The 16,488-nt window shown below is 42.8% G+C and overlaps 1 protein-coding gene and 1 long non-coding RNA gene across 2 annotated transcripts in view; both read right to left on the bottom strand.

Annotated features, from left to right (window-relative positions):
- Positions 1–148: 148 nt before the first annotated feature.
- Positions 149–6,536, bottom strand: LOC124643745. Its single transcript, XR_006985980.1, has 2 exons — positions 6,383–6,536; positions 149–5,634 (listed from the first exon to the last, which is right to left on the bottom strand). It is a non-coding gene; the product is annotated as an uncharacterized LOC124643745 (long non-coding RNA).
- Positions 6,537–6,544: 8 nt separating this feature from the next.
- LOC124643630 (protein son of sevenless) overlaps positions 6,545–16,488 on the bottom strand; it is a 78,915-nt gene continuing 68,971 nt past the window's right edge. Inside the window, exons 32-35 of the mRNA XM_047182645.1 lie at positions 14,373–14,454; positions 9,543–9,614; positions 9,137–9,210; positions 6,545–6,558 (exon numbers count right to left, since the gene is read on the bottom strand). Coding sequence (XP_047038601.1) covers positions 6,545–6,558; positions 9,137–9,210; positions 9,543–9,614; positions 14,373–14,454 — 242 coding nt within the window. The remainder of the gene's footprint in view (positions 6,559–9,136; positions 9,211–9,542; positions 9,615–14,372; positions 14,455–16,488) is intronic.

Genomic DNA, 16,488 nt, shown 5'->3' with positions numbered 1-16,488 from the left:
CCCAATACCCCTTGGTTAGATTGGCGTCAGACTTACTGGCTTCTGACCGACAGACTATAATTATTGATTGATTGATTTACTTTAACAGTGAAAGACGATAAGTTACAGATTATTTTCAAAAGGGTTTAAATTAAAATAAAACACCAAATTAACTGTATATATGAATTGCTATTCATTTAATATAATATGTACAATAATATTCACAGGTGGTCATCACTTAGAACTAGCGCGTCACGCATACTTTATATATATACCTAGCGATTAGGCCAGATAACGACAAACTCTACTTTTTATTATTTATATATATATTTTATTTAGGTCTGGGGTGGGCGTTTGTTATTATTTTTGTGAATATTTTAAGTTGTGGCAAAAGCGAATTATTATTTTCATATATTCAATCTTTAACCGACGTCGAAAAAAGCAGGTTCTCAGTTTTTTGCGTATTTATTAACTTTTTAAGTGGTAATATATAACATGTTTCTCTATTGAAAATAAATCATAATATAAGTAGGCGTTTCGCTTTTGCTACAATATTTGAACTCCTGTATTTACTTATCGTACATACACATGTCAAGCTCTATTCTAAAGCGATTTAGTTAATATTTAAGCATAAAAGACATTGAAATCTTATACACAAATATAATTTGTACCTACGTCATTATATTCAAATCCATATTTTAGTGAAATCGCTTTAAAATATCGCAGTTTTAAAATTGGACTTTATTTTCATACATTTAAAGTTGAAATTGCTTTGTTTTTATATATTTTTGTACTACATCAGTGGTCTTAGTCCCACCCCTTTTGTGATCTACTAGTTTACTATATATTTATATATAAATGTATTTATGTATATTATGTACAAATTTTCAGCTATCTTACACTTTTTGTTTGACATTTTTGTAACTAAAGGCACGCGTTCCCGAACGACTTTAAGAAAATATTTTATAATCTGTAGTGTGTATATAAAATTGTAAATAAGAAAACCTAATATTGGCACCATGAAAAAACATGAAGCTTAAGCTGGATAACATTTTACTGATTTTCAACCGACTTCCCAAAAAGAATGAAGAGTTTGGCTTGTTTGTTTGTTCAAACGTACCAATCTCAGGAACTACTGCACCAGCGATAGAGAGCCCTCTGTCATCACTTGCGAAGTAGTTCCCACGGGACGCGGGTGAAACTAGAAAATTCATCTATTTTGATTCTTTCAAAACTTCTCTAGTTTTGAATTTAATTCAAAATAGTTCTCTACTACTCATTTTAAACCGACTTCCCAAAAAAGGAGTAGGTTCTCATTTCGGATTTCATTAAGTAATTTCAAATTTCAGATCAGAAAATCAATGCATTTCCAATACCGTATAAAAACGAAAGTCTTGACTTCAAACTTCAAAAAAAAAAACGAAAGTCGTTCGTAAACGTGGGCTTACATATACACTAATAGTCCGGACTGCAAGCTTTTGTAGCAAGCCGTATTATTGGTGCGGGTTCGCTTCCCTATTGAGGCACAAGACTATCTTGTGCTTACGATGGAAAGTCGTATGAAATTGAACTGTCACCGAATATAATAAAAATATATCGAGAATAAATAGATTTCTTCATAAATAATTTTGTCTTCTATTCGACACTTAGACTTCTATATATAATCTATGTATTATGAAGAAATCGATAGTTTTTTGTTTGTTTTGAACGGTCTAATCTTAGGAACTACTGTAGCAGTGATAAGAGCCCTCTACTATCACTTGCGGAGTAGTTCCGACTACCTAGTGGTAGTACCAAGGAGCGACTACCTATCTGACCTCCTCGACCCTAGCCTAAGCGTATTAGGTTGACAGACTGACAATAAGTCTGACACCAGCCTTGCCCAGGGCCCTTAGGAAAGACTGGTGTCAGACTTAAGAAATAATATTTACCGGCAAGGTGACAGTTCTAATTCCGACACATAAGCACCATAATACATTGGCTAATATCAACTTTAGCCACACAGCGGGTAATCTGCGTTCTACATATATATAATATAATAATATACATTTATTGTATCTCTCTTACAAGCTAACTGTACACTTTATATTTCAATTTCGCTAGAACATTGACATTTATTTTACATTCTCTTTAAATATACAATTGTTTCTGTTTATATATTTCATTCATTATATTAATCACTGCTGCTGAAGATAAGGTTTTTAACAACATTAACCGGTCAAAGTGTAAAATAGTATAGTACATTGACCGGTAATTTCACATAATATCCACTAATAATAACATTGTATAATAATAATATTCTCAAATATTATTTTACTATGGCAACACATTAGGAATTTATTGTTGATTTAACAGTTTTTTTAAACAATATATAATAATAATAATTATACCTAAGAGCATTTGTCATTAATATTATATTTAGAAACTGCTGAACCGAACCCGGTGATGTAAAAAATATTTAAAGGAATTCGTGGTCTATGCATTGGGTTGCGTTTCACCGGCTTTGGTGCAGCAGTTCCGTGTCACACGATCACTAGACGCATATATTTAGTATGTACACATAAATGCAAGGTTGTCATAGTTATCAGTTCCGTGCTGGCTGGAGATGGAATCATTTTACATAGCCACACTTAAAAGTATTTTTATATACCTAGTAACTGGTATTTAACCGACTTCCCAAAAAGGAGGTTATCAATTAAACGATGGGAATAAATTGGATGTCTATATATTTTATAGAGGCAGATTAATTTAAGTTTTAGGCAAAAATTGTACTTTTCACATAAAACAATTCCGACTCCAGTGTATTTGCGCTTAAATATAAGCCCTCTTATACAAAAAGTCCTTCATTTAATAAACACACTGTCCTTTTCTATCAAATAAATTCCTCACTTGATAGAAAGGGAGTTAAGAATAAGTTTATTAAGAGAATTACTTTATTATAAATAAGAGGGAATAGTATGCAATATTGAAGGTATCGCCAATTAGGCCCGTTATTCAAGACGCACGTAATCGACAATTGAGGACTGCTTGCATCTTCCGTGTAGCCATCAAAACATCATCATCTCTCGAGCCATTTCCCAACTATGTTGGGGTCGGCTTCCAGTCTAACCAGATGCGGCTGAGTACCAGTGTTCCATATGAACAAATCCATAGAAATATTATAAAGCTAAAGAAACTAGTTTCAGAAACTACTGTAGCAGTGATAAGAGCCCTCTACTATCACTTGCCGAGTAGTTTCCACTATTTACAAGGAGCGACTGCCTATCTGACCTCCTCAATCCAGTTACCTGGACAACACAATACCTCATTTGGTAAGACGAGTGTCACACTTACCGGCTTCTGACTACCCGTAACGACTGCCAAGGATATTCAATGACAGCCGGTACCTACAGTTTATCGTGGATCGTGGTGGAAGCTGCAAGGAATCGTCAATTACCGATAGCGTGCAGTCTACTTATCGTACCGTCATATGGCGAGCTAATTCATAAACACGTATTATATACATGTATGTATATAAATGTTTGAGAAACATCACGCTGCCTACTCTAACACAATTTGAGAGGTTTCGCTTACAAATAGGTTTTTTTTTTTTCAGTATAGATAGGTGAATAAGACGCTTAGAAAATTAGGCGTGGTTAAAAGAAAGTAACATTTTTTTACATTAAAAATTAAAACAGTAACATTTTTGAAAAAAAAAACTAACTTTTTCTTGTTACCAAACCAAGATGATTTTTTTTTTATTTTTTTTTTGTTTAATGTTAAGCCACGCCCATTTTCAATGGCATCCTACCCAACTGGTGAAGCGGAATATTTTTATTAAATACAATACATAAATTATACTAGTATGTATACATAATATATATTTAGCAAACTGTTTCGTTTGCTTATTTAATATTTTCTATAATATTATGTTTTCACTATGTGTTGGCACTGCACGCAATAATTTCGTATTTTCATATAAAATTATTGTTTTTTATATATATCGTGTGATCGCAGACATTATTTCTATTGTAAAATATATAAGATTTGTGCGAAATTATTATACTCTATTAGAGTAGGTATAACTTAAGGTAAACATCCTTGATATAACTGTTTACACAAATAGGTATTTCACAATACTGCTTAAAATAATAATCATTCAATTGTTTAAACAGTTTTTATTATAGTATTTACAAGGGTTTTTAGGCGAATTTTAATTTTAAATAAGAAATCATATCAAGATTGTGTATCCTTACTAAGTGCCTACTCTTACGAAGTATATTTTTACTCTTTGAAAATAAAAGCCATTTCTTATATAATTTATTTACACTGTATAAGCATTGACTAATCGTGAATATAGTGGAAGCACCCGGGTCTGTCTGCGACCACACGCGAGTACATACATTTTATATAATATTTATGTATTATCAACGACACGTAAAGTCTACAGTTAAAGTCCACAGTGCCCGGGCAAAGTTCATAATAGCCACACTTTCTAGGCTAGTATCAAGATTGGCCGGGTAATGTGGGCGCAGTAATTATTGAAGTTTAACCGTTATTAAATATACGTCGTTTTTTGGAATGTCTACAATGTACAATATGTTTACATAGGCAAGACCTATTCAGATAGGTCGATAAATACTCACACAGCATAGATTTGACCAGGGATAAAAACAGCTAAGTTTTTTCTATAATATAGACTAAAAACCGCCGATATATTATGGCGGCTCCAGACGCCGGTTTCCCGGGAATCTTATGGAAATCTCCCGGGGCTTGAATACACAAGAACACCCGCGAAAACCATCGACATTTTAATTCACGGGGATTCTCGGTATATGTGGAGCCCGCATTTTATTCCACAGTAGCCATATTGACACAAGAAATGACTCGTTTAACTTACAGACAGTAGATAGTTGACGTGATTTTTTTCTATCTTATAGGGGCAAACGAGCATGGGAGGCGACTATCACCCCCATGAACACAACACCATAGGAGTTGCTAAAGTTGCCCGCATTATAAAATAGACTTATAAAACTATAGTATTATAGTATAACTACTAAGTTATGAGGTGGCATTCGGCTCAAAATACCACTTTAAAGAATGGATGTCAAAAATATACCATCTGTAAATAAAACAATTCATTTTTTGTATTTTTTTTTAACTTTGACCAGATAATTCCTGTATATGTTAAGGGGAGATGTCACTTCGCTCTAGCGAACAGTAACACATTGCGTGCGAACATTTCTAAAATGTCCGCGAAACAACAATATGTCCTGCGCAGCTGGCTGATCTCCTTACATGAGAACAGCCGCCGTAGCCGATAATCGGACGACGATTCGTTCGATAATCGTTATCAATTAGAACGATTATCGGACGACAATATTAATTTATTTAGGCGAAATTTCACCAATTAGACGGAGAAATTTCGCTAAAATAGCCAAAAATTTTCCCCTCTTAATATATACAAGAAATAAATACTCTAGTTAAAGGTAAAAACTTCAGAAATTGAAGTAATTTCTTCAGTGAATTCTGTGTGAATATTTATTTGTATATTAGTTTGTTTGTTTATGTATAGTGTTTGTGTGGTATATCTATAGAGTAGCAGTGTGTTTGTGTCGTTGCTACGTCCGCGCCGCGCTGTTGGCGGCCGGCTTCGGCGGTAGGCGGGGGGCGCCGCTGAAATTGTATGTATAATGTCAGTTTTTGTTCCATTACATTAGCTTTTTAACTTGTGAACTAAAAAAACTATTGTTGAGAAGTTAGTTGCGCCACTTCTTCTCCCCAGCAAAAACGCATAGGAAGATAAGAAGGGGGGCATTCTGGGAACTGTCCTTTGTTATTTTTGACGTTCAAAAACAGAGTTTCTCTATACGAACTTTATTGCTTTTTTATGTAAACTTCATTAAAAATAGGAACATAAATAATTATAACAGACAGTTTTCGGGAAATTCTATGAGGAACACGGTTTTATGCGTCTGTTTTAGATTCGATAATTGGGTAAAACAATATTCTTACTAACACCCAATAGGGTGGGCGGTCTCGTTTTACAAACCTGTGCTGTGTTGTGTCGGCGCTGCAGGATGGTGGAGTGCAGCTCGGGGCGGGGCGGCAGTACTCACGTGTTGTGTCGGCGCTGCAGGATGGTGGAGTGCAGCTCGGGGCGGGGCGGCAGTACTCACGTGTTGTGTCGGCGCTGCAGGATGGTGGAGTGCAGCTCGGGGCGGGGCGGCAGTACTCACGTGTTGTGTCGGCGCTGCAGGATGGTGGAGTGCAGCTCGGGGCGGGGCGGCAGTACTCACGTGTTGTGTCGGCGCTGCAGGATGGTGGAGTGCAGCTCGGGGCGGGGCGGCAGTACTCACGTGTTGTGTCGGCGCTGCAGGATGGTGGAGTGCAGCTCGGGGCGGGGCGGGGCGGCAGTACTCACGTGTTGTGTCGGCGCTGCAGGATGGTGGAGTGGGCGGGGCGCAGCAGCTCGGGGGGCGGGGCGGGGCGCGGCGGGAGGGGCGGCGGGGTGGCGTGCGCGCCGGGCGGGGGCGGCGCGGGGGGCGCGGGGGGCGCGGTGCCGTACACCGGCGGGGAGCCCGCGTTACATGACGACGACTGCAACACACACGAAAAACGTTATACATTTTACCACACGAACTAAGATTCGCGCACTTATCCGCATTAAACCAGAAGACTGGACCACGATTTGCAAGAAAGCCGCTTCGATTTACCGTAGATGATGCCAGTACAGTCATGGGCCGGCTTTTAATGGAATAGCTGTAACGGGTAACGCCCGAAGTGCATCTATATCTAGTTCGAGCCGGTTAAAGCTAGGTGAATCCCTTTAGGCTTAGTTAGAAGTGGGTGTAGCCGCACTTCGGGCTTTAGCCGTAATATCTGTATAGACCCTTCAACTTTGCTTCGCTCTAGATAGACTCACGTTATGTACGTCTCCTTACGTTCTCTTTTATGTATTCCGTAGTTCCATATGAACCTAGTATACTCCCCATGTCTTCCCTTATGTTCTCCTTTATGTACTCTTCCAATTTACGCCTTTATCTACCCCACATAACCACAACTGAAAACCTTATTTTTGATCCACTCTAAGGCCGTGGCGTGGCGTCTCGTGGCGCGTCGGACGTTTTTTCTGTTTACGGTTGGGCGGCGCGTGAAGCGGCATGCATCATCGCATGCGTAAACACAAACTTATAGCAATATACGACCATGTTCATAGAGAAGCGAGGCGGGAAGCGTGGCGGTGCCCTGAATCCTCTAGCGTGTAGCGCAGCACGCGGCGGGAGACGCGGCGGCGCACGCTCGTCTTGATCAAATCGACTGGTTTTATGTTGGCGAGAGATGGGATCCATATTATAATATATAGTAAGTAGTCTTTGATGGGAGCGTGTCGCAACTTGCAGCATTTCTATATAAGTTGCGCGATTTCTAAATAAGACTGACAGAAGATTCCGCCTCGGCCATAGCTTCATCGAGAATTGCCGCTGCGTGCGCCGCCGCGATAAACGCCGCGTGGGACGCGTCGGTGCCATCCGCGGGCTCGGCCGCAAAAAACGCCCTAATTCAAACAAACGTGTCTAAAATCGCTTCTCCGTAAACGCACTCATACAACGCCATATATTTGAATTCAGTGCGGGCCGCGCCGCTCAACGCAACGCGCGACGCCCCGCGTCTCCGTAAATGAGGCCTAATAGGATACAGTTGAGTAGGTACCAGTAAGCCACATGGCTACATGACTTGGGCAAGCTGATACACCTCGATAGACTAGATTTTAGACTTTCTGGCTTCTAACTCCCGTAACGACTGCCAAAGACGTACAAATGACAGCCAGAACCCAACTATTTAAGGTGCCATCCGAAACACTGAGAAAAACTCGTCATGACAAGATGGTCTCCCATCACACTCAGTTACTGAGGTATTTGTTGACCGGTTGCAACTTAACCATGAGCTTCTCATGCAGAAAAAGTACACACTCATCATCACCCAAGCCTTCCCAACTATGGTGAGGTTGGCTTCCAGTCTAACCGGATGCAGCTGAGTACCAGCGTTTTACAAGAAGCGACTGGCTATCTGACCTCCTCGACCCAGTTACCCGGGCAACTCAATACAAGGGGTAGACTAGTGTCAGACTTAGGGTCCGTTCAGACAGACCGGCTCAGAGAGAAGAGCAAATTCTTAACACGTTGTAAATCGAGTACTTAGTATTTGTAGTAAGGTTTATTTTTGCATGTGCACTGCTTTTGTCATTAAGAATGCTCGAAGGTGCTCGGTGTGAAATAATAAGAGGAGCCGACCGGCTCCGATCGCGTATTTTTTCTTGATATTTGGCTTCGATTGCATGCTCTTTAATGCTCGCGCAGCCGATCAGCTCCGGTCTGTGTGAAAAGAAAAATGCGCGCCGATGCTCTCCGAGCCGGTCTGTTTGAACAGTACACACTAGAATGGATATAAAACGGTAAAGAATACTCACGGGCGGCAGCGGCGTGGGCGGCGCGGCGGAGTCGCGGCGGCGGCGCGGCGGCAGCGGCGGCGGCGTGCCGCACACAGCCGCTACATAAACAATACATTATCCCCTTTACTTATAAAATCTCTAATCACCTTCTAAGCAACATTTTAACTAATCACAACTTAATGTCTTAAGTAGTGATTAAATGTTAGTTAAGACATGCTTAAGCAACGTTAATAAGTAAGAATTTTCTTAAACAGCCCTTAAGTATTACTTATATTTAATTCACGCTTATAAGTAAGGCTGAATATGTCACTACAATATAGCCTTATGATAAATGCACATCTATCAAAACCGAATTTGTCCGACGAAATTGATTAAATGTATTTTATGAAATGTGTAGAAACCTCGCACACTTATGCGGGCCGAATCGGACGAATTCTTTGAATCTGGAATAATCATAGAAGCTACAGGCGAATTCGGAAAGCAGTTAGGAATTGACTGGAAAAGTTTTGATTTATTTAAAAACAGCATCGCTACAGGTATTATGACAACCTATACATATATTTGAGAATAATTTTCTCTGCTTCACTTTAAAGAATCTAAGCAAAATTGAAAAAACACCACTTGATTTTTCGGGTTTATATCTATGTACATAGTATTAAAAGCCGGTACTTTTTAAAGACCAATTTTTATAATAGGTATATATTAAAAAGCAGGTAGTATACTCACGGTGCAGGGGGGTGGGCGGCGCGGGCGGGGAGGGGGACGGCGCCCCCCGCCACTCGAACTTGAACGCCACGCCTCTGTATAATATAATTGTATGTTATAGGTATTTATTAATATTTACCAAAATATTTTTCATGGTGATATGTACTGGGACTAATTGTCCGTTCCTCAAATTTGGGATAAGAACTATTTTTCAATTAAAAAATAGATGTCTAACACTTGCAAATTGCTCATGAATGTTGAAATTAATTAAGTTATTATATTGAGTGGCTCAGAAAAGAACTTTTAATGGTATGATTATAGCTGGATTAAACCTGAGTTTTAAATTATGCAACTATTGGTAAAACTGAAAAAATCGAATACAAATGTGAATTGTTGTAATATTTTAAAAGTAAATGTGTGTGTGTACCTGTCTGCATGCAGTCGGGGGCTGGCAGGCGGCTGCGGCGCGGGGGACCGCTTCGGAGACACCGCCGGCATTCTGCAACAATCAGACAATTATGTATAGAAAATTATGTTATGAACAAATACACGACCTTTATGTTTATCTTTAGAACTCGTCAAATTTTTTGTCATCCCAAAAAAAATAATTGCGAAAACCATTTCTTGAGTGCTGAGTGTAGGTCAAATTAAACGTACACCTTGTATGTAAGAGAGTAAGGCTGCACGATTGGGAAAGATCTGAAAATGCTGATGGCAACAGGATTGGTCCAGTATTCAGTGCAGTATCCAGTATGGTCCAGAATAAAATTCTTATTTTCCATTCAGTACTTAAAGTTTCCAGTTAACTCAATGGCGGTCTGCAACTAAATTCGTCACACAAGTACGCAAATGTGATAGATAATGGATATTCTTAATATTCTATATATACGCTGATAAAAAAAGTTACTTCAAGATTCTTTACCAATATTGGTCTGAAAAAGATAAGTAGTTTTGCAGTGAAAGAGTCAATTCCCCACTTACAATATTTATCTACCTTTAGTACGCGTTCTGTGAGAAATTTTCCGCGCACCTGAATAGTTCTTCGATAAATTAACTCAAATATTTTTTTTAACTCACCGGAATAATTGTTCAAACTTTTTAGGTTTTTAATATTAGAATAGATTGATCGATACAATATGATATTAAAACACACCTGTATATAAAGATCGCTCGTACGTGCAGAACTCACCGCACCGCGCGAAGGACACAAATAAACAGACAGACGCATAGACAGACACACTATCATTGTATAAATGTTATCTATAGTAAAGATAATGGGTGCTCAACATTTTAAAATGTACTAAAAAACTGTCGGTGTCAAAAATCTAAGTAACTGATATATTGAATATCACTTCAAAAACATAGGTGTTCTGTAGCTAATATTATTATGTTACTTAGATCTAAAAGCTTATTGCTGCCAAGTTTCATCAAAATCTTTTCAACCATTTGACCAATCACTTTCGCCTTCATAATATTACTGTAAGTGGGCTACGCAAGGAGGAAGGAAACATGAGCGAAGATGCCATAAGACAGGTAGGTCATGTATGGTAGGCGCGATCAGCTATCAAAACCAATCTGTCAAAAGAATTATTTAGTTTTTATTGCGGGTTTTAAAGAAGACGTGTAAAGGCGAAGCTAGTAATGTTCCTCGTCCCTCGAACACACATGTTGTCGCGCTATTTTCATAGAAGATTTTGCGTCATGACATCTCTGCGAGCGACTTTGTTCCGCTTGGACTAAACGCATTATTACACTGGTCAACAAAATTAGACCAACTTCCAGCCACAGAAATGAGACTTCACTTTCTAGGATGTTTTCAGTGCGCTCAATCCAAATTTGGCTTCAGAATTGAGATATTGCGATTTGAAGTTAACAAGTTTTTATCCATATATATTGAGTATTTCCAATTATATGAGAGTTTTACTTGTATACTTCAAATTGTAATACCTCAGTGAAAGAAATTGATATTTGAGCAAGCTCAACGTCATTTGAAAGAAAAAGACTAGTTCTTTGAGACCCCTTGAATACTTTTTCAGGTTAAAAAAAACTCGCCGGTCTACATAGGCCTTCAAATGGTTAAAACAGTGTTTTTCGCACTTTTAGGTTAGAATATCTCAAAATCCCGAGCTAACAGGACAATTCTGAAGCCAAATTTGGATTCAGCGCACTGAAAACATCCCAAAAAGTGAAGTCTGTTTATGTGGCAATAACTTGTTGACCAGTGCTATTATAGTAGTCTAGAACAACAGTTGTCAACGCCTGCACTACAGTATCGCATTACATAATACGAACATAGTATATAAGTTAACTGCGCGTGTAACCGAACACCGAGCAATGTGGCGGCATATCTGTACAACAATATTTTTGGAAGGTCAACACAATTGGAAATCGTTTTATATGTGATAATGATTTGGTGGATTTTTTTTTTTTGACCGAAGTAAAATTTAAATTCCATGTTGACTTTTCTAAGAAAAGTCTCTTCTTCCTCCGAGCCTTTTTCCCAAACTAGGTATGTTGGGGTCGGCTTCCAGTCTAACCGGATGTAGCTGAGTACCAGTGCGCCACAAGGATACTTTTCTAAGAAAAGTATTGGTCAAATATACAACCTACTTCAAGACAGTGAAATCTATATATACCTCTATAAGTCCTGTTTTATAACTCAAGAATGGCTGAACCGTTTAAGCTGAAAATTAGAGGACAGATTTTTGTCACAATCTGGCTACGGGAAACAGTCATAAGGGGACGCGGGTGAAACCGCAGGCGGAAGCTAGTAAGTATATAATGAAAAAGAAAAACTAGCCATTTGAGAGTCTGATTCGTGTTCGAAGGATTCCGACCATTCTTTACCACCGGCGGGACCATTATTTATAAAATGATAAAAAAATCACGTTCGTCGTAAAACAACCAATGTGATTTTCTGCTCTCATTGAGTAATACAAGGTGTTGATTTGCATTTGTGCCATATTTCAGGAGGAGGACATGATATACGTAAATAATCGATTGATTACAGTTGACGGGAAATAGCTAATATGCACTGCTTTTTTTGTCATTGTAATGTCGAAGTATTTGAAGTAACCCAATTTTATGAATGATCGTTGCGTATGCTACATATGTGTTTGCGTTTGCGTGAGGGCGCCGCACGGTTTTAAGGCCAGTAACACACGCGCCAAGTTTAAATACGGCTCATAGAAGGAATTCCGAACGTACCGATACGTACATTTACGTACCAATTTTTTTGTTGATTTGGGTCGAGAATCATTAGCATAATTACATCCTTGAATATGGCACGGATGCAAATCAACAGCTTGTATTTGTTCATATACCGCGGTTTATGTTGACAGTTTGGTAATACTGACAGAGAAGTCTCAGTAATTGGTTCTGGTTGTACCCTTTCAGTACGTCACTCGTTCAATTTACGCTTGATATGAGATGGATTTACGCTTGAAAGAGACCATACAGCGAAACCAAGGCTCCAAAGTGTTCGCAAAGGACAAGTCTATTGGGCAAAGCCAGATGACTAAGCTGAAACGGGAGGATGGCAGCATAGCGTCGACCAAGGCAGAGGTTTTAGGCGAAATCGAGAGGTTCTATGGACAGTTATACACTTCGGTCGCAAAGTCCGTTGACAGCTTGGCAGGAGATCCAAGAGCCAAGCTGTCCCGACATTATACCGAAGATATCCCGGACATCAGTCTGTACGAGATTAGGATGGCCCTGAAGCAGCTTAAGAACAACAAGGCGCCGGGTGAGGACGGAATCACTTCAGAGCTTCTGAGAGCGGGTGGAACACCGGCACTTAAAGTCCTCCAGAAGCTCTTTAACTGCGTCCTGTCCGAGGGCAAAACGCCTGAAGCATGGAGCAGGGGTGTGGTGGTGTTGTTCTTCAAAAAAGGTGACAACAGCCTATTGAAGAACTACAGACCCATCACACTTCTAAGCCATGTTTATAAGCTGTTTTCAAGGGTTATCACGAACCGTCTCGAGCACAGGCTTGATGACTTCCAGCCTCCCGAACAAGCCGGTTTCCGAAGAGGCTTTAGTACCATAGACCACATCCATACGCTGCGGCAAGTTATACAGAAGACCGAGGAGTATAACTTGCCATTATGCTTAGCGTTTGTGGACTATGAGAAAGCCTTTGATTCGGTGGAAACATGGGCGGTACTTGAGTCACTCCAACGATGCCATATTGACTATCGGTACATCGAGGTGTTGAAGTGTTTGTATAATAACGCCACCATGTCGGTCCGAGTACAGGAGCATAGCACGAAGCCGATTCCATTGAGAAGAGGCGTAAGACAGGGGGACGTAATCTCCCCGAAACTGTTTACTGCCGCAATGGAAGACGCCTTCAAGCTCCTGGAATGGCAAGGACTTGGCATCAACATCAACGGCGAATACATCACTCACCTTCGGTTTGCCGACGACATCGTAGTCATGGCAAAGTCGATGGAGGAACTCAGTATGATGCTCGAGGGCCTCGACCGAGTTTCACAACGGGTGGGCCTGAAAATGAACATGGACAAGACGAAAATTATGTCAAATGTCCATGTTCAGCCCACCCCAGTCTCTGTTGGAAGCTCGGTACTCGAAGTTGTTGACTCATATATCTACCTAGGACAAGTAGTCCAATAAGGTAGGTCCAACTTCGAGAAAGAGGTCAACCGCCGAATCCAACTCGGCTGGGCAGCGTTCGGGAAACTACGCAATGTCTTTTCGTCCGACATACCTCAGTGCCTCAAGACGAAAGTCTTCAACCAATGTGTGTTACCAGTGATGACTTACGGCACCGAAACGTGGTCTCTCACTATCGGCCTCATCTCAAAGCTCAAAGTCGCTCAACGAGCTATGGAGAGGGCTATGCTCGGTGTTTCTATACGTGATCGAATCCGAAACGAGGAGATCCGTAGACGAACCAAAGTGACCGATATAGCCCACCGGATTAGCAAGTTGAAGTGGCAATGGGCAGGCCATATTGCTCGCAGAGCAGATGGCAGATGGGGCCGAAAAGTGCTGGAGTGGAGACCACGGACTAGCAAGCGCAGCGTAGGACGTCCACCAACGAGGTGGACAGACGACCTTATAAAGGTCGCCGGAAGACGCTGGATGCAGGTCGCTTCCAACAGGTATCTGTGGAGATCAAAGGGGGAGGCCTATGTTCAGCAGTGGACGTCCTATGGCTGAGATGATGATGATGATGATGATGATGATGAGATGGATATAGTTGTATCGAAAATATGATGGAAATGAGTGTTACCTGAACAGGTCGTGATGCTTGGGGCTGGGCAGCGGACGGTCGGGCGGCTCCGGCGGCACTTCGCTCGTAGACGACGAAGCACCTGTACCAGACACCACATTATTGATTATAAATTGTATCTGGAAAAAAAAACACTGGATTTGCACCGACAAGGCTGCCAAGAAGGCCAGTGCAGACGCTATTGAAAATGGCCGGAAAATTTCCGGCAAATTTACCATTCTTATAAAGAAAGTTAGATGCCAAAGTTGTAAGTAACAATAAGATCCGATTTTCCAGAAATCGTTATAAACCATTTTTTATCTTTTAAATTCCTCCCATTTTTTATATTTTTTGTCGTATTTTCTTCCCTATTATTTTTCGGCGTTGAATACCGATACAAATATTTTCAGACCATGGTTAGCTTGAAGAACGATTTAAAGGAGTTTTTTGGTATTTGTATGCATGTCCCTCTGTGTGATAATAGCATGCTAGTGTACTCACCGAGGTGGTCGGGCGAGGCGGGGCGTGGCGGCGGCGCGGGCGGACGCACTAGCTCCTGTATGCATGTCCCTCTGTGTGATAGCATGCTAGTGTACTCACCGAGGTGGTCGGGCGAGGCGGGGCGTGGCGGCGGCGCGGGCGGACGCACTAGCTCCTGTATGCATGTCCCTCTGTGTGATAGCATGCTAGTGTACTCACCGAGGTGGTCGGGCGAGGCGGGGCGTGGCGGCGGCGCGGGCGGACGCACTAGCTCCTGTATGCATGTCCCTCTGTGTGATAGCATGCTAGTGTACTCACCGAGGTGGTCGGGCGAGGCGGGGCGTGGCGGCGGCGCGGGCGGACGCACTAGCTCCTGTATGCATGTCCCTCTGTGTGATAGCATGCTAGTGTACTCACCGAGGTGGTCGGGCGAGGCGGGGCGTGGCGGCGGCGCGGGCGGACGCACTAGCTCCTGTATGCATGTCCCTCTGTGTGATAGCATGCTAGTGTACTCACCGAGGTGGTCGGGCGAGGCGGGGCGTGGCGGCGGCGCGGGCGGACGCACTAGCTCCTGTATGCATGTCCCTCTGTGTGATAGCATGCTAGTGTACTCACCGAGGTGGTCGGGCGAGGCGGGGCGTGGCGGCGGCGCGGGCGGACGCACTAGCTCCTGTATGCATGTCCCTCTGTGTGATAGCATGCTAGTGTACTCACCGAGGTGGTCGGGCGAGGCGGGGCGTGGCGGCGGCGCGGGCGGACGCACTAGCTCCTGTATGCATGTCCCTCTGTGTGATAGCATGCTAGTGTACTCACCGAGGTGGTCGGGCGAGGCGGGGCGTGGCGGCGGCGCGGGCGGACGCACTAGCTCCTGTATGCATGTCCCTCTGTGTGATAGCATGCTAGTGTACTCACCGAGGTGGTCGGGCGAGGCGGGGCGTGGCGGCGGCGCGGGCGGACGCACTAGCTCCTGTATGCATGTCCCTCTGTGTGATAGCATGCTAGTGTACTCACCGAGGTGGTCGGGCGAGGCGGGGCGTGGCGGCGGCGCGGGCGGACGCACTAGCTCCTGTATGCATGTCCCTCTGTGTGATAGCATGCTAGTGTACTCACCGAGGTGGTCGGGCGAGGCGGGGCGTGGCGGCGGCGCGGGCGGACGCACTAGCTCCTGTATGCATGTCCCTCTGTGTGATAGCATGCTAGTGTACTCACCGAGGTGGTCGGGCGAGGCGGGGCGTGGCGGCGGCGCGGGCGGACGCACTAGCTCCTGTATGCATGTCCCTCTGTGTGATAGCATGCTAGTGTACTCACCGAGGTGGTCGGGCGAGGCGGGGCGTGGCGGCGGCGCGGGCGGACGCACTAGCTCCTGTATGCATGTCCCTCTGTGTGATAGCATGCTAGTGTACTCACCGAGGTGGTCGGGCGAGGCGGGGCGTGGCGGCGGCGCGGGCGGACGCACTAGCTCCTGTATGCATGTCCCTCTGTGTGATAGCATGCTAGTGTACTCACCGAGGTGGTCGGGCGAGGCGGGGCGTGGCGGCGGCGCGGGCGGACGCACTAGCTCCTGTATGCATGTCCCTCTGTGTGATAGCATGCTAGTGTACTCACCGAGGTGGTCGGGCGAGGCGGGGCGTGGCGGCGGCGCGGGCGGACGCACTAG

This window comes from Helicoverpa zea, chromosome 28 (genome assembly GCF_022581195.2).
Source record: "Helicoverpa zea isolate HzStark_Cry1AcR chromosome 28, ilHelZeax1.1, whole genome shotgun sequence".
Lineage (NCBI taxonomy): Eukaryota > Metazoa > Arthropoda > Insecta > Lepidoptera > Noctuidae > Helicoverpa > Helicoverpa zea.
Note: the sequence above shows the minus strand (reverse complement) of the source record. Positions and strands in the feature narration are given on the sequence as shown.